Source organism: Muntiacus reevesi, chromosome 1 (genome assembly GCF_963930625.1).
Source record: "Muntiacus reevesi chromosome 1, mMunRee1.1, whole genome shotgun sequence".
Classification (NCBI taxonomy): Eukaryota; Metazoa; Chordata; class Mammalia; order Artiodactyla; family Cervidae; genus Muntiacus; species Muntiacus reevesi.
In genome coordinates this window covers 185,975,275-185,998,980 of record NC_089249.1, presented here as the reverse complement: position 1 = coordinate 185,998,980, position 23,706 = coordinate 185,975,275, and the positions used below count along the sequence as shown (strand labels likewise).

The following is a 23,706-nucleotide window of genomic DNA, read 5'->3' as shown; positions in this document are numbered from 1 at the left end:
CATATCCATACATGCCTACTGGAAAAACCATAGCTTTGACTAGACAGACCTTTGTTGTAAAGTAATGTCTCTGCTTTTTAATTTGCTGTCTAGGTTGATCATAGCTTTCCTTCCAAGGAGCAAGTGTCTTTTAATTTCATGGCTGCAGTCACCATTGGCAGTGATTTTGGAGCCCAAGGAAATAAAGTCTCTCACTGTTTCCATTGTTTCTCCATCTATTTGCCATGACGTGATGGGACTGGATGCCATGATCTTAGTTTTCTGAATGTTGAGTTTTAAGCCAACTTTTTCACTCTCCTCTTTCACTTTCATCAAGAGATTCTTTAGTTCTTCTTCACTTTCTGCCATATAGTTATGTTTTATGACATCATTGGGAGACCTATATGAACATCCCACTCTCTGGTTTGAACTAACAGGACTATGGGAATAGGGTAGAATTTGATTGGGAGAAGAGGCAACTTTTGGCCAATATGGCCAGAAAACATACGTTACACAAGGAAAATGACTCTTCAAGACCCAGCCATGACTGGGTCCTATTGACTCCTATTCTGAAAAGCCATCCAGCTGTTCTCTTCTGAGGACACAGTCCTACAATCTCACTCTTGGCTCCTCCAACCTCTGCCTTCCTCCTGACCCTACCTTTACCCCAGTGGATTGAGGACATCTGTTTCCAGCCCTGTCTCCCCCAGAGATTGGGAGCTCCTCAGTCCTCAGCAGGGGCTCATGTCCCTCTGGGTAGAGGAGAGACTCATGACCTTTGTGTATGTGGATAATGAGAGGAAGGAGTAGATGCTACAAGCTCCCAAAGGCCCCTTGAAGTCCCTCTCCATTTCCCCAGACCCTGAGGACAAAGCTTCTAGGTTGGCTTCCTGGGGAGCAGCCTGCTGGAAACCCACAGCAGGGATAAAGCACACAGGATCACTTCCAGGAGCCCGAGGTGCGACTCCAGCCCTGCGTGGGCACCACTGAGAGCATCAGGCAGGAGAGCATCTTCTGCCTTCCCCTGCTGGCTGCTTCATGGAAGAGGCAGGCCAGGCTGTGGGCCATCAGAAGGCAGAGGGTAGGAAAGCAGAATCAGACAGCTGTGGGTAGCTCTGGTCAGCCTGGGGATGGAGTCAGGGCTGGGGAGAAGGTCCAAAAGAGAGGATTTCATTCCCAAGAGGCTGCTGGGGCTCTTCTGTGTCTAGTCATTCTGAACCATTGGTTCTCAACCAGCCTAGGCTTGCTTTGCTGCTCCTAAGTCAGCAGTTCTTAACCTGAGGTGGTTCTGTCCTACAGTCGACATTGGACATGTTCAGAGATAGCTTGGTTGTCATGATCTTGGGAGAGAGGGATGCTACAGACATCTGGTGTCTTAATGCCTGGGATGCTGTTACATACTGAGCAAATGTAACAGTCTGGCACTGCTGTTCCAACTGGTGAACCATTATGGATCAGTTATTATTAACTGAAGTTCGTAGTTTACCTTAGAAGTCTCTCTTTGTGTTATAACTTCTATCAATTTTAACAAATTTATTGTGATATGGTATGAATTTGCTGGTGTACAGAGCATGTTGATTCTTAATTTTCACCATTCTACATTCCAACCAGCAATGCAGGAGGATTCCCCTCTCCCCATTGCCCAATCACCACGGCATTTTCCAATTTGGGAAATTGAATATGTACGTGTGAATATGCACACAGTGAAATTCCATTGCTTTCATTCATTCCCCGCAGTCCTTTTTTGAGCATCTTTTCATTTGCCTGAGTAGCTCTTGTGATTTCTCCTTTGTATCCTTTGCTCATACCTATATCGAGGTACCTACTTCTTCTTTATTCTTCTTGAGAGTGTTACCTGTTTTAGACAATGCAGATGATCTTGTACCAATTTTCCATCTGCCTGTTAACTTTATTCAGGGTATCTTTTGTGGAAACAAAATTCAAAACACTGATGTTTTCCTGTCACCTTTAGGTTTGTGCTGTATATGTTTTGTTTAGGAAGTCCTTCTCCACTCACAGCTTGATCAACAAAGTAATTCTCATACACTTCCCCCCATTAACTTTATGGTTTATATTTCATATATATGTCTTGAATCCATCTGGATTCCACCTTGTATGTGGTCTTGAAGAGAAATTCAGATGAAGTTTGCTTCCTAAAAGAACCTGTCTTCCCACCAGAAATGAGTAAACAATGCATCTTTTCCTTTATATGTGCTGTCACATTTATCATATATTAGATTTTTTATAGTGATGGGTATTTTCTGAGATATCCATTCAATTTACCAGTGTCTTTTTCTGTTCTTGGTTCACATTGTTAAAAATGACAGTGACTCTATAATGTGTCACAACATCTGGGAAGACATACAATATTTCTCCTGTTTGCTTCAATTTATAAGATGTATAGATTCACTCTGACTTTATTTTTAGAAGAAGGTTAGTATAATTATTAAATTTATAATCCATTCATGGAGTAGTTAATGCAATTGTGCAGACAGGATAATTTAGGGAAGAAGAGATATTATTACCATATTAGGTCATCCCATTCACAAGTGTGTATGATTTTACATGTATTCCAGTCATCCTCTACATGTTTGCTATAGGCTAAAATATTTGTCTCAGGAGGTATTGCATGTCTTTGGTTAAATCCTGGATATTTTGTATAAGAGCTTTTAAAAATGTCACATGAGGACCCATGGGGTCCAGGGGCCATTTCTCAAGGGCCTTATTTTCAGGTCCTTATTTTCCCAGCTTGTGTCAGGATGTATTTTTGTCATATGCTTTATTGCCACAGATGAAGTTAAGCATCCAACACCAGAATCTAGTTGTCTTGCAGTAGGCCAGAAATGGAACATATTTGAGAAAATCTGAAACCAGACCACTATTCTCACTACTTGGTTTTTGAAAATGCAGCTGCTTTCCTAAAAGTGTTGCTATATTAGAATGTAACGGGTTTATTACTGTTCTCTTAAATGTGTTAATATTAAATATTGTAAATCATTCTCAGATTCAATTTCAAAAATGGTGAAGATCAGTAGTTATAACTCACCCGAAGAAAAGACCTTTTGCAAACACAATAATTTTTCTTTCAAGGACCCTGAGAACAAGATGTTTACAGCATTTCTTTATAGTCTGTGTCACTACTGACAGTCTTATACTCAGCTCAGTCATCCAGTCTTTCTGACTCTTTGCGACCCCACGGACTGCAGCATGCCAGGCTTCCCTGTCCCTCGTGAAATCCCGGAGCTTGCTCAAACTTGTTTCCATCGAGTCAGTGATGCCATTCAACCATCTTATCCTCTGTCATCCCCTTCTCCTCCTGCCTTCAATCTTGCCCAGTATCAGGGTCTTTTCTAGTGAGTCAGTACTTCACATTAGGTGGCCAAAGTATTGGGGATTCAGCTTCAATATCAGTCCTTCCAATGAATATTCAGGGCTGATTTCCTCTGGAGTGACTGGTTTGATCTCCTTGCAGTCCAAGGGACTTTCAAGAGTCTTCTCCAAAACCACAGTTCAAAAACATCAATTCTTCAGTGCACAGCTTTCTTCATAGTCCAACTCTCATATTCATACATGACTACTGGATAAACCATAGCTTTGACTAGATAAACCTTTGTTGACAAAGTAATGTCTCTACTTTTTAATATGCTGTCTAGGTTTGTCATTGCTTTTCTTCCAAAGGGCAAGCATCTTTTAATTTCATGGCTGCAGTCACCATCTGCAGTGATTTTGGAGCCCCCAAAATAAAGTCTCTCACTGTTTCCACTGTTTCCCCATCTATTTGCCACGAGGTGATGGAACCAGATGCCATCCATAATCTTAGTTTTTTGAATGTTGAGTTTTAACCCAGCTTTTTCACTGGGTTTTTCTCCTCTTTCACTTTCATCAAGAGGCTCTTTAGTTCTTCACTTTCTGCCATAAGGGTGGTGTCATCTGCATATCTGAGGTTATTGACATTTCTCCCAACAATCTTGATTCAAGCTTGTGCCTCATCCAGTCTGGCCTTTCACATGATGTACTCTGCATACAAGTTAAATAAGCAGGATGACAAAACACAGGCTTGACATAATCCTTTCCCAATTTGGAACCAGTCTTTTGTCCCATGTCCAGTTCTAATTGTTGCTTCTTGAGCTGCATACAGATTTCTCAGAAGGCAGGTAAGGTGTTCAGCTGTTCCCATTTCTTTAAGAATTTTCCACAGTTTGTTGTCATTTACACAGTCAAAGGCTTTGGTGTAATCAATAAAGCAGAAGTAGATATTTTTCTGGTATTCTTTTGCTTTTTTGATGATCCAGCGGAAGTTGGCAATTTGATCTCTGGTTTCTCTGCCTTTTCTAAATCCAGCTTGAACATCTGGAAGTTCACAGTTCATGTACTGTTGAAGCCTGGCTTGGAGAATTTTGAGCATTACTTTACTAGTGCATGAGATGAGTGGAATTGTGCGGTAGTTTGAACATTCTTTGGTATTGCCTTATTTTGGGACTGGGATGAAAACTGACCTTTTCCAGTCCTGTGGTCACTGCTGAGTTTTCCAAATTTACTGGCAAATTGAGTGCAGCACTTTCACAGCATCATCTTTTAGGATTCGAAATAACTCAATTGTAATTCCATCACCTCTACTAGCTTTGTTCATAGTGTTGCTCCCTAAGGCCCACTTGACTTTGCATTCCAGGATGTCTGGCTCCAGGTGAGTGATCACATCGTGGTTATCTGGGTCATGAAGATCATTTTGTACAGTCCTTCTGTGTATTCTTGCCACCTCTTCTTAACATTTTCTGCTTCTGTTAAGTCCATACCATTTCTGTCCTTTTTGGTGCCCATCTTTGCATGAAATGTTCCCTTGGTTTCTTTAATTTTCTTGAAGAAATCTCTAGTCTTTAGCTTCTATTGTTTTCCTCTATTTCTTTGCACTGATCGCTGAGGAAGGCTTTCTTATCTCTCCTTGCTATTTTTTGGAACTCTGCATTCAAATGGATATATCTTTCCTTTTCTCCTTTGCCTTTAGCTTCTCTTCTTTTCTCAGCTATTTGTAAGGCCTCCACAGACAAAATTTTGACTTTTTGCATTTCTTTTTCTTGGGGATGGTGTTGATCACTGCCTCCTGTACCGTGTCATGAAACTCCATCCATAGTTCTTCAGACCCTCTCTCTGTCAGATCTAATCCTTGAATCTATTTGCCATTTCCACTGTATAATTGTAACGGATTTGATTTAGGTCAGATCCAAATGGCCTACTGGTTTTCCTACTTTCTTCAAGTCTGAATTTTGCAATAAGGAGTTCATGATCTGAACCACAGTTAGCTCCCAATCTTGTTTTTGCTGACTTATTTTTGCTCCTGGTCTTGTTTTTTCTCCATCTTTGGCTGAAAAGAATATAATCAATCTGATTTCAATATTGACCATCTGGTGATGTCCATTTGTAGAGTCATCTCTTGTGTTGTTGGAAGAGGGTGTTTGCTATGACCAGTCCATTCTCTTGGCGAAACTCTAGTAGCCTTTGCCCTGTCTTATCCTACTTAACTTAAATTATATGTATTGAATGATAATCACTGGTGTAATACTATGAGAAACACTATGTTTCTTTGTTGTCAATCTTGCCTTCTGAAACTTTGTGCTTCTTACGTTCTAATAAACTTCATTTTCATTCTTTCACCTTCTCTGCATGCATAATCATGTTTCTTCCCTTCCAACCTGCTATGCCTTCTCTCTTTTTCTTTCCTTTGTGCCCTGCCCATGGCTTTCAGTTCCATGTTAAAGGACAACAGAGACAACCTTGGATTCTTGCTCCTAAAATAATGCATCTAAAGTTCCCCATTAGTAAACTATGTGCTAGTTTTGTAGCATATATTCTGCTTTAAGGTGTTTTTGAGTTGAGTTTTACAATGTTACATGATTTTCTGGTGTACAGCATAATGACCCAGTGATTTTACAGAGTACATTATGTTAAAAGTTATTATAGGACAATGGCTATAATATCCTATGCTCTACAATATTTTTTTGTTGCTTATACACAGAAGTTGGTAACTCTTAATCTCCACCCTTAATTTTTCCCTCACCCTTTCCCTCACCCCTTTGGTACTCACTAGTTTGTTTTCTGTACCTGTGAGTCTGTCTGTTTACATATACATTTGTGTGCATTAGTTTTTAGATTACAGTTATAAGTGATATCATGCAATATTTGTATTTCTCTTTCTTATTTCACAAAGCATAATATTGTCTGGCTCCACCCAGCTGTTGCAAGTGGCAGAATTCTGTTCTTTTCATGACTGAATAATATTCCATTATATATATTATTTATACTGATAATATTATTAATCTTCTTAAACCATTCTATCTGCTGTTTGGGCACTTGGGATACTCCAAATCATGTCTATTGTAAATTGTGCTGCTATTAACAATTTATTTTCAGATAAGTGTTTTCATTTTTTCCAAATGTATAACCAGGAGTGGAATTGCTAAATAATATGGTAATTCTGTTTTTATTGTTTTTAGAAACTTCTATACTGTTTTTCATAATGGCTTCAGCAATTTACATTGCCATGAACAATGTACAAGAGTTCCCTTTTCTTCACATCATCTGCAACATTGCTATTTCTAGAATTTGTTGATAGCCCTTCTGACAGATGTGAGATGATAGCTCTTTTTATTGTTTGCATTTCTCTAATAATTAGCAAGGTTGAGCATCTTTTCCTGTTCCTGTTAGCCAACTGTATATCTTCTTTGGAAAACTGATGACTCATATCTTCTGCCTATTTTTTTATTAGGTTGCTTTTTATATTGAGATGTATGATTATGTTTTGTATACTAACTTTTCTCAGTCATGGTATTTGCAAATATTTTCTTGCATTCTGTAAGCTGTTTTCTTGTTTTGTCCATGTTTCCTTTGCTATACAAAAGTTTTTATTTATTTATTTGTTTATTTTTATTTATTTATTTTTATAAAAGAACTTTTTTTTCATTTATTTTTATTAGTTGGAGGCTAATTACTTTACAATATTGTAGTGGTTTTTGCCATACATTGACATGAATTTAGAAAGATGGTAACAATAACCCTATATGCAAGAAAGAAAAAGCTTTTTTTTTTTTTTTTTTTTTTTTTTTTTGCTTTGCCTTTGTTATGTGCATTTTTATTTATTTTTTTTTTTTTTATTTTTTTTTTTTTATATTCTTTTTTTTTTTTTTTTTTTTAATATTATTTTATTAGTTGGAGGCCAATCACCTCACAACATTTCAGTGGGTTTTGTCATACATTGACATGAATCAGCCATATAGTTACATGTATTCCCCATCCCGATCCCCCCTCCCACCTCCCTCCCCACCCGACTCCTCAGGGTCCTCCCAGTGCACCAGGCCCGAGCACCTGACTCATGTATCCCACCTGGGCTGGTGGTCCGTTTCACCATAGATAATATACATGCTGTTCTTTCAAAACATCCCACCCTCACGTTCTCCCCCAGAGTTCAAAAGTCTGTTCTGTATTTCTGTGTCTCTTTTTCTGTTTTGCATATAGGGTTATCGCCACCATCTATCTAAATTCCGTATATATGTGTTAGTATACTGTAATGTTCTTTATCTTTCTGACTTACTTCACTCTGTATAATGGGCTCCAGTTTCATCCATCTCATTAGAACTGATTCAAATGAATTCTTTTTAAGGGCTGAGTAATATTCCATGGTGTATATGTACCACAGCTTCCTTATCCATTCATCTGCTGATGGGCATCTAGGTTGCTTCCATGTCCTGGCTATTATAAACAGTGCTGCGATGAACATTGGGGTGCACGTGTCTCTTTCAGATCTGGATTCCTCAGTGTGTATGCCCAGAAGTGGTATTGCTGGGTCATATGGCAGTTCTATTTCCAGTTTTTTAAGAAATCTCCACACTGTTTTCCATAGTGGCTGTACTAGTTTGCATTCCCACCAACAGTGTAAGAGGGTTCCCTTTTCTCCACACCCTCTCCAGCATTTATTGCTTGTAGACTTTTGGATAGCAGCCATCCTGACTGGCGTGTAATGGTACCTCATTGTGGTTTTGATTTGCATTTCTCTGATGATGAGTGATGTTGAGCATCTTTTCATGTGTTTGTTAGCCATCTGTATGTCTTCTTTGGAGAAATGTCTGTTTAGTTCTTTGGCCCATTTTTTGATTGGGTCGTTTATTTTTCTGGAATTGAGCTTCAGGAGTTGCTTGTACCAAGTGGGCTTTATCCCAGGAATGCAAGGATTCTTTAATATCCGCAAATCGATCAACGTAATACACCACATTAACAAATTGAAAGATAAAAAACATATGATTATCTCAATAGATGCAGAGAAAGCCTTTGACAAAATTCAACACTCATTTATGATTAAAACTCTCCAGAAAGCAGGAATAGAAGGAACATACCTCAACATAATAAAAGCTATATATGACAAACCCACAGCAAGCATCACCCTCAATGGTGAAAAATTGAAAGCATTTCCTCTGAAATCAGGAACAAGACAAGGATGCCCACTCTCACCACTACTATTCAACATAGTGTTGGAAGTTTTGGCCACAGCAATCAGAGCAGAAAAAGACATAAAAGGAATCCAGATAGGAAAAGAAGAAGTGAAACTCTCGCTGTTTGCAGATGACATGATCCTCTACATAGAAAACCCTAAAGACTCTTCCAGAAAATTACTAGAGCTAATTAATGAATATAGTAAAGTTGCAGGATATAAAATTAACACACAGAAATCCCTTGCATTCCTATACACTAACAATGAAAAAACAGAAAGAGAAATTAAGGAAACAATACCATTCACCATTGCAACAAAAAGAATAAAATACTTAGGAGTATATCTACCTAAAGAAACAAAAGACCTATACATAGAAAACTATAAAACACTGATGAAAGAAATCAAAGAGGACACAAACAGTTGGAGAAACATACCGTGTTCATGGATTGGAAGAATCAATATTGTCAAAATGGCTATTCTACCCAAAGCAATCTATAGATTCAATGCAATCCCTATCAAGCTACCAACGGTATTTTTCACAGAATTAGAACAAATAATTTCACAATTTGTATGGAAATACAAAAAACCTCGAATAGCCAAAGTAATCTTGAGAAAGAAGAATGGAACTGGAGGAATCAACCTGCCTGACTTCAGACTCTACTACAAAGCCACAGTCATCAAGACAGTATGGTACTGGCACAAAGACAGAAATATAGATCAATGGAACAGAATAGAAAGCCCAGAGATAAATCCACGAACCTATGGACAGCTTATCTTTGACAAAGGAGGCAAGGATATACAATGGAAAAAAGACAATCTCTTTAACAAGTGGTGCTGGGATAACTGGTTAACCACTTGTAAAAGAATGAAACTAGAACACTTCCTAACACCATACACAAAAATAAACTCAAAATGGATTAAAGATCTAAATGTAAGACCAGAAACTATAAAACTCCTAGAGGAGAACATAGGCAAAACACTCTCCGACATAAATCACAGCAAGATCTTCTATGACCCACCTCCCAGAATATTGGAAATAAAAGCAAAAATAAACAAATGGGACTTAATGAAAATTAAAAGCTTTTGCACAACAAAGGAAACTATAAGTAAGGTGAAAAGACAGCCCTCAGATTGGGAGAAAATAATAACAAATGAGGAAACAGACAAAGGATTAATCTCAAAAATATACAAGAAAAAGCTTTTAAAGTTAATTAGGTTCCATGCACTTATTTTTGCTTTTCCTTTTGGTTTAGGAGACAAAAATATTGCTCTAATTTATGTCAAAGTGTGTTCTGCCAACGTTTTTTCCCAGGAGTTTCACAGTTTCTAGTCTTACATTTAAGTCTTTAATCCATTTCAGTTTATTTTTTAATATGTTGTGAGAAAATGTTCTTATGTCCTTGTTTTACATCTAGTTCAGTTTTTCCAGCAACACTTAGTGAAGAGACCATCTTTTCTCCATTTATATTCTGGTCTATTTTGTCATAGATTAAATGAACATAGTTGCATGGGTTTGTTTACGATCTCTCCATTTTGTTCCATTGATTGTGTGTGTCTGTTTTGTACCAGTACCTATAGTGTATATTCTTTACCTAGTTAAGAAATGCCCTTACCATAACATGTTGCAGAGGCTTTTTAAAATCATAAATGATTGTGTGTGTGTGTGTGTGTGTGTATACACACACACACACACACACACATATATATATATATATCATTCATTATGTTGTAGACATAAAACAATGTTTTATGTATATATACTAATACATATATTAAATACATGCCAATTTTTAAAATCATAAATATAGGACTGGAATTTTAGGAAATAGATTCCTGCCTTGATAGAAATAATTATACGCCAACCCAGGTTGAATGCATGTGACAAGTGTTCGGGACTGGTGCACTGGGATGATCCAGAGGGATGGGATGGGGAAGGAGGTGGGAGGGGGGTTCAGGATTGGGAACACATGTAAATCCATGGCTGATTCATGTCAATGTATGGCAAAAATCACTACAATATTGTAAAGTAATGAGCTTCCAACTAATAAAAATAAATGAAAAAAAGAAATAGTTATATGATTTCTTTGCTTTAGTTTATCCAGCTGATGTGTCGGATGATAGATTTTCTGATGTTGAACCACTCTTGTCATTTATGGGAGAAGTCAAAACACGTTACCATCATACACTATTTTTGAAAAAAGAATGGATTTGACTAGGCTATGTCTTCTTAAGAGTTTTAAAAAATCTGCATGGGTAGGTGAAATGGACCTATAATTTTCATTTCTTATTAACATTCAATCTGATTTAGAACCAAGATTGCACTAACTTAATGAAACAGGAAGAGCATATCTTATATGATTTTTCTGGCTTTTAAAAATGAGTATAAGATACTCCTTAAATGTTCCTTAAAATTTTAAGAGCAATTACCTGAAAACCCACTAGGGCCAAGATTATTGAGGAATGACTGCATTTCATTAAATTTTTCAGTTTCCTCAAAATTGACTTGAGTCACCAAGGTCTCTATTTTTTCTTGCACCAGACTTGGAATTTTATAGTTTTCTAAGCTACATTTCCCTATATATTCTAAACTTATTTCCTTAGTGCATTATTTCAAATTTCCTAACTTGTATTTTTATATATTTGTTAATTTTAAAATATCCATTATTTCTCTAGCTATTTTTCAATTTTAATTTTTGTGTTTTCTTATTGCATCTTCTCCTTGTTTTTTTTTTCCATTTATTTTTAATAGTTGGAGGCTAATTACTTTACAATATTGTAGTGGTTTCTGCCATACATTGACATGAATCAGCCATGGATTTACGTGTGTTCCCCATCCTGAACCACCCTCCCACCTCCCTCCTCATTCCATCCCTCTGGGTCATCCTAGTGCACCAGTCTCATGCATCCAACTTGGACTGGTGATCTGTTTCACACCTGATAATATACATGTTTCGATGCTGTTCTCTCAGATCATCCCACCCTCGCCTTCTCCCACAGAGTCCAAAAGTTTCCTTGTTTTAATTTTTTATAACAACCTGACTTTGATTTTATTAAGCATGACTTTCTTCTTGTAAAAGTTTCTCCATAAATATATTGAAAGTTGTGTATTTTTCCATAGTACAAGTTTAGTTTAAAATTTGACCTTAGGTGCTTCGATTGTTTAATTATAAAATTTTATAAAGTATTAAAATTTACTTTACATTTTACTATTGTTACAAAGTATTATTTAATACAACCTTTAGCTCCCAAACACAATGGATCTAAGAAGCTACTGCTCAACAATGTCTACTTTTTGTGCACTCTAATCTACATCATGTTTATACTTGAAATTCATGGAAAATGTTTTTATGTCCTATATACAAGTTCAGTTTTTGTAAAAGTTCCCTGAACTCTTCAAAAAATGTTTAATCTCTCTTTGTTGAAGAGTCTAAATATATCCAATAACTAATTTATGCTGTTCTGTGCTTAGTCACTCAGTCATGTCCAAGTCTTGGCGATCCTATGGACTGTAGCCTGCCAGGCACCTCTGTCCATGGGGATTCTCCAGGCAAGAATACTGGAGTGGTTACCATGTCCTCCTCTAGGGGATCTTCTCAACCCAGGGATAGGACCCAAGTCTCACGTTGCAGGTGGATTCTTCACCGTCTAAGCCACCATTTGCAGATATTATTAATTGCATTCTAAATAATAATTCATGAGTTACCTTTCTATACTTTGAGCAAATCTAGTTACATATTGCATCTATCTACCTCATATCAATGTAGCTTTTCCTGTTTATATCTATTCACTGAAATTATGCTGATTATATATTATTTCCTATTCCAGGGTACACAGTTACATAGATTAGTGATATTTATGCCAATCATTATGATGTTTTTCTATACTTAAGAAAATAATTTTCTTTTTCTCTTGGAGTGTGGATGTGTGTGTGACTGTGTAATTTTTAATTTCAGCCTACATTGAAACTAAGAATGCTTTTTGTCATGCACAAAATCACAAGATCACATTTAAAATTAATATTGGGTTTGCCAAAGAGTTCATTCAGGTTTTTCCATAAGATATTACAGGAAACCCTGAATAAACTTTTTGGCCTGCTCAATAATTAAGTTAATAATGATCTCACATTACTTATACCTAATTATTCATTCATAACATAATGAAAATTTCCTCCATTGCCTTAAAATTAATTTACACTGGCTCATCTAAACTAGTATCCAAGCTAGGACTGTATATTGCAATCACTTGTTATGTCAATTGTTCTGTAGCATGTTCCACCTTTGGATCTGTCTGATTGCATCTTTGTGGAGTCATGTAGCTTGCTCCTCCGTTCTTTGTACAATGATCCTTCATTCTGGCAATCAGCTTAGTGGGCACATTTGCAATCTGGTTCTGGCATGCATTCAACATTAAGCCATCACTCACTGAAAGTCCCCTTTCACACTGGCACAAGACATTCTAAGCTTGGTTTCTTTCTCAGAAGATTTCTCCATGGAAACCTGATGCTCTGAGTTGCAATTGTAAATAATTACAATTATTGTAATTGTAATTACAGAATCTTCTGTAATTATTGTTTCTGTAAATTTCATTTTGTCTGTTTTCAAAATTACTGCCTCAGCTGTCACTTGGTACATTTTTTCTGGCATATATTCTTCCATCTATTTATTTTCAAACTTTCTGTTCAGCTCATTTAGAATAGTAAATATCAATATGAAACAACACAGAAAAAAGAGTACCATTAATATAATATTAAGATAAATAAAAATATATTAAATTATCAGGGAACATTAATTAATAAGAGATCATCCAAAAGCCTCCATACCTACACTGAAACCAACCACCACCCAAGAGCCAGTAAGTTCCAGAGCAAGATGTACCATGCAAATTCTCCAGCAACACAGGAACATAGCCCTGAGCGTCAACATACAGGCTGCCCAAAGTCACACCAAACCCACAGACCCATCTCAAAACTCACTACTGGACACTGCATTGCACTCCAGAGAGAAGAAATCCAGCTCCACCTACCAGAACACCAACACAAGCTTCTCTAACCAGCAAATTTCCACAAGCCAAACATCCAGCCCCACCTACTGGGAGAAACCTTCACAATAAAAAGGAACCACAGACTACCAGAATACAAAAAGGCCACCCCAAACCCAGCAATCTAAATAAGATGAAAAGGCAGAGAAATACCCAGCAGGTAAAGGAACATGAAAAATGCCCACCAAGCCAAACTAAAGAGGAGGAGATAGGGAATCTACCTGAAAAAGAACTTAGAATAATGGTAATAAAAATGATCCAAAGTCTTGAAAACAAAATGGAGTTACAGATAAATAACCTGGAGACAAGGATTGAGAAGATGCAAAAAATGTTTAACAAGAACCTAAAAGAAATAAAAAAGAGTCAATTAAAGATGAATAATGCAATAAATGAGATCAAAAACACTCTGGAGGGAACCAAGAGTAGAATAATGGAGACAGAAGATAGGATAAGTGAGGTAGAAGATAAAATGGTGGAAATAAATGAAGCAGAAAGGAAAAAAGAAAAAAGAATTAAAAGAAATGAGGACAACCTCAGGGACTTCTGGGACAATGTGAAATGCCCGAACATTCGAATCATAGGAGTCCCAGAAGAAGAAGACAGAAAGAAAGGCCATGAGAAGATACTCAAGGAGATAATAGCTGAAAACATCCCCAAAATGGGGAAGGAAATAGCCACCCAAGTCCAAGAAGCCCAGAGAGTCCCAAACAGGATAAACCCAAGGCGAAACACCCCAAGACACATATTAGTCAAATTAACAAAGATCAAACACAAAGAACAAATATTAAAAGCGGCAAGGGAGAAACAACAAATAACACACAAGGGGATTCCCATAAGGATAACAGCTGATCTTTCAATAGAAACTCTTCAAGTCAGAAGGGAATGGCAGGACATATTTAAAGTAATGAGAATAACCTACAACCCAGATTACTATACCCAGCAAGGATCTCATTCAGATATGAAGGAGAATTCAAAAGCTTTACAGACAAGCAAAAGCTGAGAGAATTCAGCACCACCAAACCAGCTCTTCAACAAAAGCTAAAGGATCTTCTCTAGACAGGAAACAGAGAACAGGTGTATAAACTCGAACCCAAAACAGCAAAGTAAATGGCAGTAGGATCGTACTTATCAATAATTACCTAAAATGTAAATGGGTTGAATGGCCCAACCAAAAGACAAAGACTGGCTGAATGTATACAAAAGCAAGACCCCTATATATGCTGTCTACAAGAGACCCACCTCAAACCAAGGGACACATACAGACTGAAAGTGAAGGGCTGGAAAAAAATATTCCACGCAAATGGAGACCAAAAGAAAGCAGGAGTCACAATACTTATATCAGATAAAATAGACTTCAAAATAAAGGCTGTGAAAGGACACAAAGAAGGACACTACACAATGATCAAAGGATTAAATATTCAATTAAAAGACAAATATTCTTGGAGGAAAAACATTTTAGCCTTGAGAAACAAATAAGTATTTCCTACAATAGGCACATTATTCAAGAGCATATGATGCTGATCACCTATATTTGTCCTCAATGCCTACAAAAAATGGAAACTTTTCATTTTGTAGGCATTGTTGAAAACCTAGGAGCTAAACTAGGTCTTCAGCATTTAATATACTGATCTCATTTTATTTTTATCACATTATGGAATGATAACAACTATTATGATTTACTCTACCTTACTGATGAAAACTTGAGGCCCAGAAAAGTTAAGAAGATAGTTATGTAGTACAGAAGTCTTCAATTAGCCTTTAACCTATGTTGGAGACTCTGTTTTAACCACTGGGCCTTCATTTTGTTTCTGATCTCCCCAGATGCAGCATCCTTGTCTGGTCAGAATGACAGCACAGTGTCTGAATTCATCCTCATCGGCTTCTCCAACTTCCCTCAGCAGCTCCTGCCCTCCTTCTTCCTGCTGTACCTGCTGATGTACCTGTTCACGCTGCTGGGGAACCTGCTCATCATGGGCACCATCTGGAGGGAGCACAGCCTCCACACCCCCATGTACCTCTTCCTCTGTGCCCTCTCCATCTCTGAGATCCTGTTCACTGTTGCGGTCACCCCGCGCATGCTGGCGGACTTGCTGTCCACCGACCACTCCATCACCTTTGTGGCCTGTGCCAGCCAGATGTTCTTCTCCTTTACGTTTGGCTTCACCCACTCCTTCCTGCTCATGATCATGGGCTATGACCGCTACGTGGCCATCTGCCACCCCCTGCGCTACAACATGCTTATGAGCCCCCGTGACTGTGCCCGCCTTGTGTCCTGCTGCTGGGCTGGTGGCTCAGTCATGGGGATGATGCTGACACTGATAGTTTTTCATCTCACCTTCTGTGGGTCTAGTAAGATTTACCATTTTGCCTGTCATGTCCTTGCCCTTTTGAAGTTGGCCTGTGGGAAGGAGACAGCCTCTGTCACCATGGGTGTGATCCTGGTCTGTGTCACGGCCCTGATGGGGTGCTTATTCCTCATCATCCTCTCCTATGTCTTCATTGTGGCTGCCATCTTGAGGATCCCCTCTGCTGAGGGCCGGCACAAGACCTTCTCCACTTGTGTCTCCCACCTCACCATAGTGGTCGTGCACTACGGTTTTGCCTCCCTCATCTACCTCAAGCCCAAAGGCTCTCATTCTATGGACAGTAACACGCTCATGGCCACCACCTACACAGTCTTCACCCCCTTTCTTAGCCCCATCATTTTCAGTCTCAGGAATAAGGAGCTGAAGAACGCCATACAGAGAAGCTTCCACAGAAAATTCTCTTCTCTAAGCTCCTGATGACCAGTTGGGTGGTGAAGAATCTACACTCCATACTAGCTACTTATTTCTCCCCCATTTGTAATCCTTTTGGCACCACTCTTTCATGACACAGTGTGATAAACTCCATTCCATCATCTATGGCTGAGAACATGTATCTATAGTCAAGTAGGGAGCATCCCATGAATGAGTGCTGGCCCTGATGCCCATGGTTCTTACTGAATGGACAAGCAAGAAAAGACTTTAGTTTTCTCTTTACCGACCAATATAAAATAAAAAACAATAACAGAAAATAATTATAAAAATCAACAAACATTGAAAATTTTCTCTATATCAAGCACCACGTCCAGTGTTTTATGACTATCTTTTTAGTTATGACAAATGTAAAAAAAGGAAAAAGATATAATAAATTATTTGTCTCCATGGAAATTGTTTACTAATTACAGGGCTATGGGAGAGAAGAGGTAGAATGGAAAATGAAGGAGGGAGAGAATATAAGAAAGAAAGAGTGATTTAGAGGAGAAAGAAGGGTGGTAGAGGGAAGGAGAAAGGGAAGAGGCATCAATGCTTAGCTAAGCATGTACACATGTTAAAAGTGTGTTGTTATTTCATGTCTTACAGAAATCCTTTTTCCACAATTAAATTCCAGTAACACATACATTTCTCATTACTGTGTTAAAATCGTATCTTTTGGGGGAGTGTGTTTTTTTTTTTTTTTTTTTCATTTATTTTTATTAGTTGGAGGCTAATTACTTCACATCATTGCAGTGTGTTTTATCATACATTGACATGAATCAGCCATGGAGTTGCACGTATTCCCCATCCCGATCCCCCCTCCCACCTCCTTCTCCACCCGATTCCTCTGGGTCTTCCCAGTGCACCAGGCCCAAGCACTTGTCTCATGCATCCCACCTGGGCTGGTGATCTGTTTCACTATAGATAATACACATGCTGTTTTCTCGAAACATCCTACCCTCACCTTCTTCCACAGAGTCCAAAAGTCTGTTCTGTACATCTGGGTCTCTTTTTCTGTTTTGCAAAGGGCAGAGGGCTATCTCAAGATGGCACAAAGAGAGAACAGAGGCTACCTACAGGCATCTTCATTATGCAGAAAGGAAATGTTGGTGGAGTTCACACAACATGTGAATAAATAGAGTCCTATGAACCTTTGTATCTGTTTGACTCCCTTGCTGATTTTTGGAAATGTGTGATTGAGGATCCAGGAATTCACATTCCTCTGTGGAAGGTACATTGTTAACATAAAAGACGAGGTCAAATATTTGAGTTGAAAACAAAAGATGCTTTATAAGGATAAACCCACAGCCACCAGTCATCTCATTAGTGCCGGACCAGCCGGGAGATTTCAGCGAGCAACACGACGCATTCCTTTAGGCTAAGAAATAAAGAGACAGGACAGATGGGGTCGAGAGGATCGCTGCAGTCAACGATGCTCCTTTATTTCTCTAAGCTTCATTTATACTTAAACCAAGAAGGAGACATCACAAAGAAAATTCTTCCCCATGTACATCATCTTAAGATAACAGTAATTAGAACTCTCACTAGGCGCCAGAGCACAGGAATGGCATCCTGATTTATATTAGGGGTAATCGTAAAAAGGCTGTCTGTCTGCGTCTTGTGTGCATTCAAGGCTTATTAGTGTTGTGTTTATCTTTGGATAGTAAATTCAGAGGGGTGGCGGGACAGAGAGCTATGTCCTTGAAGGAACCCTCGATAATCAAGGCAGCTCCCAGAGTCAGCTCTTTCAAGCCGCTCCCCGCAATTAGCATACAAAAGACACTCTTATCACAGGGTCAGAGGCCAAGGACAACACCAAAACCCCAAATCTTTGTGTTTTATAACATAACAAGAAGGCATATGTGAATGTCAGACTATGTGACTAGGTCACCAGGACCATGGGGATAGGGTGGAATTTGATTGAAAAGAGAAGTAAGATGATCCAATTTGACCAGAGATGTTGAACACTTAAAATGCCCAAGAGAAACCAGTATCCAAGATTCAGCTCCAAATCACCTTTGTCTGGGAAGCCCTCCAGCTGCCCTCACCCCAGGGCAGAGTCACTGATTCCCACTTGGGATTTCTCCAGCTCCTGCCCTCTGACCCTTCCTTGGTCCCAAGGTGATGACGGTGTCTGTGTCCAACCTAGTCTCCTCAATGACTGGGAGCTTCTCAACCCTGAAAATGGGCTGAGATTTCTCTGAGTACAGAGGCAGAGAGTCTTTTTGTGTGTGGATATTTGGAGGAAATTTAGAGGCAGCAGTCCCTGAAGATCCCCTGTGGCCCCTCCCAGCCTCTCCAGACCCTGAGGACAGATCTTCTAGGCTGGCATCCTGAAGAGACCCTAGGGAGCAGCCAGCAGGAAAGGCTACAGCAGAAATAAGCAGACAGTATCTGTTCTAGGAGGTCTGATCCCACCCCGGCCTGTGGGTACCACTGATAGCATCAAGCAGCAGAGATTCTTCTGCCCCTCCCTCCTGACCACTTTATGGAAAAGGCAGGCCAGGCTGAGGGGGACCTGGAGGGAATGGTAGGAGGGAAGAACCCTGCGATTGTGGGAAGCATTGCCCAGCCTAGGGATGGAGGTCTGTCCTGGGGAGAAGGTCGTTAGGGAAGAGCTCTATCTTCAGAGTCTGCCTGAGGTCTTCTCAGTTTGTCCATCTGAGACTTCAGCTCTCACCCAACGTAGATGCCCTTTGCAGTTTGTGGGTCAGTGGTTCTCAGACCCAAGTCTTTGGAGTACTTACATTTCTGGTTAACTCCAGCTGTTTTGTAACAGAGGTATTTCAAGTGTGATGTGAAGACTTCTGGGAGTCACTCACAACTTTTCTGCAGGTCCATGAAATCCTTAACAATGAGAATGTTTTTCATCATCTACTTCAACTAAATCAAGATGTTTTAGACTGAATGAAGAAGCAGACACTGCCATCAAATTGTCTTCTACAAGGCAGATATTAGGTGTATTCGAAAAAAATTGGCAACGAAGCCACTCTTCTCACTCTTAAGTTTTTTTGAAAATGTTACTTGACTAAAAAATGTTACTTAAATTTGCATGTGCTAGGTTTACTAGTGTTCTTTTAAATGTACTAATAATTAAATATTTTTTAATTCCTGGTTTTAATTTCTAATCTAGTAAAAATTGTTAGTTATAATCCACTTAAACAAAAACCCTTTAGGGGCCTCAGTAATTTTTTAGTGTAAAGATACCCTGAGACCAAAGTGCTTGAGAGTGGTTTCTATATAGCTGTGTTGCTAGTGGGAGTTTTATCTTAATTTTGACTTAAATCATATGCTTTGAATGTTTATTAGATGTAATATTATGGGAAAGATCATGAATCTTTGGAAGTTGATCTTTCTTTATGTAGCCTTGTGATCTCTTATTGTTCTAACATGTTACATCTTTATTCTTTCATCTTTTCTAGATAGATGCTCAGGTCTTCGCTTCCAATCATTATGTATCTTCTTTTTCCCTTGTAGCACCACTCATGACTTTCAGTTCCGTGTTAAAGAACAGCAGAGACCGTAAGTATGCTTGGCTTGTTCTTGATCCTAAGATAATGCATCTACTTCCCCCATTAGTATACTACTTTTTGCTGGTTTATGGTGTATTTTCTTGTCTTCAATTTATTTTTATTGGAATTCAGTTGCTTTACTATGTTATTATAGCTTCTGCTGTAGAGCAAAGTGAATCAGCTATATGTATACATATGAAAAAGTGAAAGTGTTAGTTGCTTGGTTGTATCCAACTCTTTGTGATCCCATGGACCATAGCCCGCCAGGCTCCTCTGTCCATGGAATTCTCCAGGCAAGAATTCTGGAGTGGTTGGCCATTCTCTTCTCCAAGGGATCTTCTTGACCCAGGTATTGAAACTGGGTCTCTTACATTGCAGGTGGATTCTTTACGATCTAAGCCATCAAGAAGATCCCTGTATACACACATCCTCTCTTTTTTGGACTTTATAGTATATATTCTTAATCTAGTTATGAAAGTCACCCTCCCACATGGTCAAAAGAGTTTTTTTTTTAATTGTGAATAAAATTTGAATATTAGAACATTATTCCTGCCTTATTTGGAATAGTAATAAGTAAATGATTTTTCTTTTATAGCTTATTCATGTAGTGAATCACATGATAGATTTTCTGATGTTGAACCATTCTTGTCATTAATAGGATAAATCAAAGCTACATGATCATAATATATTATTCTTAGTACCATGAGATTTTACTGGGTTATATCCTACTATGAATTTTTAAATATGCATGAGTAAATAAAATGAGCACATAATTATCATCTCTTACAAATATTCTTCCCTGGTTTTAGAATCAAGATTGCATTAACCTGATGCAATGAGCTGGGCAATTTCATATATTTTTCTGTTTGTTGAAGAACATGCATATGATACACACCCACTGTTCCTTAAAAGTTTAGAGAGCTTACTTGCAAATACAATTGAGGAAATAATTTTAGGGAGGAAAGCTTTTTAACTAACTAAAACTTTTAAAAATATTTATGTATCTGGGACCCATAATTTTTCCTGTGCCAGTTTTGGATTAATTTTACATTCTTCTAAGAGTTCATTCATTTCGTCTAGAGTTTCATATTTGTTGACATACTGTTTGACTATTTTTATTAATTTCCAATACTCATTACATTTATATTTACTTCCCAGTTTCAATTTCCTGTTTTGTTGTTGGTATCTTCTCTTTCTGTCTCTCTATCTTATTAATCTTTTCCAATAACCTAATTTGACTTTATTTAAGCACAATTTTTTCCTGGATAAAATTTATTAATGAAATATCTAAATTGGTATATTTAATTCCATTATCATTTTAGCCTAAAGTTTTGACATTTGATGTTTAAACAATTCAATTAGAAATATTTCTGAATTTATTTTATGATTTACTTTTGAAAGAAAAAATTATAATGAGAACCCAGTGGCCAAACTATGTCTTAAGCACTTGATACATGTAAGCATTTAATCTCAGTTTATCTTTATCACAAGACTGAATAGTAAGAAGTATTATGATTCACCGATTTTACTGGTGAAGATGGTGAGACCCAGATAAAGTAAGGGCATTTTAAAAGAGTATACAGCTCTTAAATTTCCATTTGATCTACATCAGAGCCTATGCTTAAACCATTGTTGATTTTGTTTCTGATCTCCCCAGATGCAGCATCCTCGTCTGGTCAGAACTACAGCACAGCGTCTGAATTCATCCTCATCGGCTTCTCCAACTTCCCTCAGCAGCTCCTGCCCTCCTTCTTCCTGCTGTACCTGCTGATGTACCTGTTCACACTGCTGGGGAACCTGCTCATCATGGGCACCATCTGGAGGGAGCACAGCCTCCACACCCCCATGTACCTCTTCCTCTGTGCCCTCTCCATCTCTGAGATCCTGTTCACTGTTGCGGTCACCCCGCGCATGCTGGTTCACATGCTCTCCACCCACCGCTCCATCACCTTTGTGGCCTGTGCCAGCCAGATGTTCTTCTCCTTTACGTTTGGCTTCACCCACTCCTTCCTGCTCATGATCATGGGCTATGACCGCTACGTGGCCATCTGCCGCCCCCTGCGCTACAACACGCTCATGAGCCCCCGAGGCTGTGCCCGCCTTGTGTCCTGCTGCTGGGCCGGTGGCTCAGTCATGGGGATGATACTGACATTGATAGTTTTTCACCTGACCTTTTGTGGGTCTAATGAGATTCAGCATTTTGGCTGTCACGTGTTTGCCCTGTTGAAGTTGGCCTGTGGGAAGGAGACAGCCTCTCTCACCATGGGTGTGATCCTGGTCTGTGTCACGGCCCTGCTGGGGTGCTTATTCCTCATCATCCTTTCCTATGTCTTCATCGTGGCTGCCATCTTGAGGATCCCCTCCACTGAGGGCCGGCACCAGACCTTCTCTATCTGTGTCTCCCACCTCACCATAGTTGTCGAGCACTACGGTTTTGCCTCCATCATCTACCTCAAGCACAAAGGCGCCCATTCCATGGATAATAACACTTTGCTGGCCACCACCTACACAGTCTTCACCCCCTTTCTTAGCCCTATTATATTCAGTCTGAGGAATAAGGAGCTGAAGATTGCCATTCAGAGAAGCTTCCAGAGAAAATTCTCTTCTCTAGGCTCCAGTTGGGTGGTGGAGAAATATGAACAAAGGGCTGGTATAATAATGTCTGTCTCCTTAGAACTGTTGTAAGGAGTTAAGTTTGTGAGTATACCCACACTTCATAGAGTTTGATACATACTGGCTATTTGTTTCTCCTCAAATTTTTGTCTCCTTCTTGCATAGACTTGAGCCATCATGATCTCTTTTTTATGCCTCATGTGATAAAATCTTTTTCATCATCTATGCCTTAGACTTGTAATCTCTCTATAAGCAGATGGGGAGCATCAGATTGGTGTGGGGGCAATGATGCAGGTGGATTGTCTTGAATGGGCCAGCAAGAGAAGATTTTCATATAAAAAAAAATAAAAAGATTAATGTGAAGCTGATAATATTGGGTTGGCCAAAATGGTCATAAGATGTTAGAGAAAACCCAAAGGAGCATTTTGGCCAGCCCAGTAAGTACCACCCAAACAGTAAGCAGTTTTATGTATAAAGCACTGTGTCCAATGTCTTTTTTAAAAGTTTTTTTTTGTTTTTTTTTTTGGAGATGGACCATTTTTAAACTGTTTATTCAATTTGTTACAATATTGCTTCTATTTTATGTTTGGTTTTATTTCTGCAAGATGTGTGGGATCTTAGCCCCCTGATCAGGGTTGAAACCCACAGCCCCTGCACTAGAAAGGCAAAGTCTTAAACAATGGTCCACCAGGGCAAGTGTATTAGTCACTCAGTCACATCTGAATCTTTATGACCCCATGGACTGTAGCCCTCAGGCTCCTCTGTCCATGGGATTCTCTAGGCAAGAATACTGGCGTGGGTTGCCATTTCTTTCTTCAGGAGATCTTCCTGACCGGGGAATGGAACCCTGGTCTCCTGAATGGCAGGCAGATTCTTTCCCATCTGAGCCCCCAGAGAAGTCCCCTCCAATGTCTTTTTATTGTCATCATCTTCGTTACAACACATGTAAAACAAGAAAGCTATTTGTTTCCAAGATAATGGTTTGCTCTTTACATTTCCATACTATCTCTGGAATGGATAGACCCAACAGAAAGAAAGTGGAGTTGCTCAGTCGTGTCCGACTCTTTGTGACCCCGTGGACTGTTGCCCACCAGGTTCCTCCATCCATGGGATTTTCCAGGCAATAGGACTGGAGTGGGCTGCCATTTCCTTCTCCAGGGGATCTTCCCAACCCAGGGATCGAACCTGGGTCTCCCACATTGTAGACAGACACTTTACCATCTGAGCCACCAGGGAAATCTCTATTGAGAAGACCCAAAAGAGGTTTTCTGTATTGAGTTGAGCTGAGTGAAGTAGGTCAGAATGCAGGTGG

General features: G+C 38.9%; 2 protein-coding genes across 2 annotated transcripts; both read left to right on the top strand.

Annotated features, from left to right (window-relative positions):
• The first annotated feature begins 789 nt into the window (after positions 1-789).
• Positions 790-16,275, top strand: LOC136154581 (olfactory receptor 10H4-like). Its single transcript, XM_065916816.1, has 2 exons — positions 790-937; positions 15,314-16,275. Exons 1-2 carry the CDS (start codon positions 790-792, stop codon positions 16,273-16,275), a joined length of 1,110 nt encoding a protein of 369 aa, XP_065772888.1.
• Positions 16,276-21,398: 5,123 nt separating this feature from the next.
• Positions 21,399-22,466, top strand: LOC136154479 (olfactory receptor 10H3-like). Its single transcript, XM_065916774.1, has one exon. The coding sequence runs from the start codon at positions 21,399-21,401 to the stop codon at positions 22,464-22,466; it is 1,068 nt and encodes a 355-aa protein (XP_065772846.1).
• Positions 22,467-23,706: the final 1,240 nt, after the last annotated feature.

What these genes read in the sequence shown, in the direction of transcription:
- LOC136154479 (XM_065916774.1), top strand. Translation starts at nt 21,399, where the DNA reads ATGCTTAAACCATTGTTGATTTTGTTTCTGATCTCCCCAGATGCAGCA.
- LOC136154581 (XM_065916816.1), top strand. Translation starts at nt 790, where the DNA reads ATGCTACAAGCTCCCAAAGGCCCCTTGAAGTCCCTCTCCATTTCCCCA. An exon ending in ATCACTTCCAGGAGCCCGAG is followed by an intron (nt 938 to 15,313) that starts GTGCGACTCCAG and finishes TGATCTCCCCAG; the next exon opens with ATGCAGCATCCTTGTCTGGT.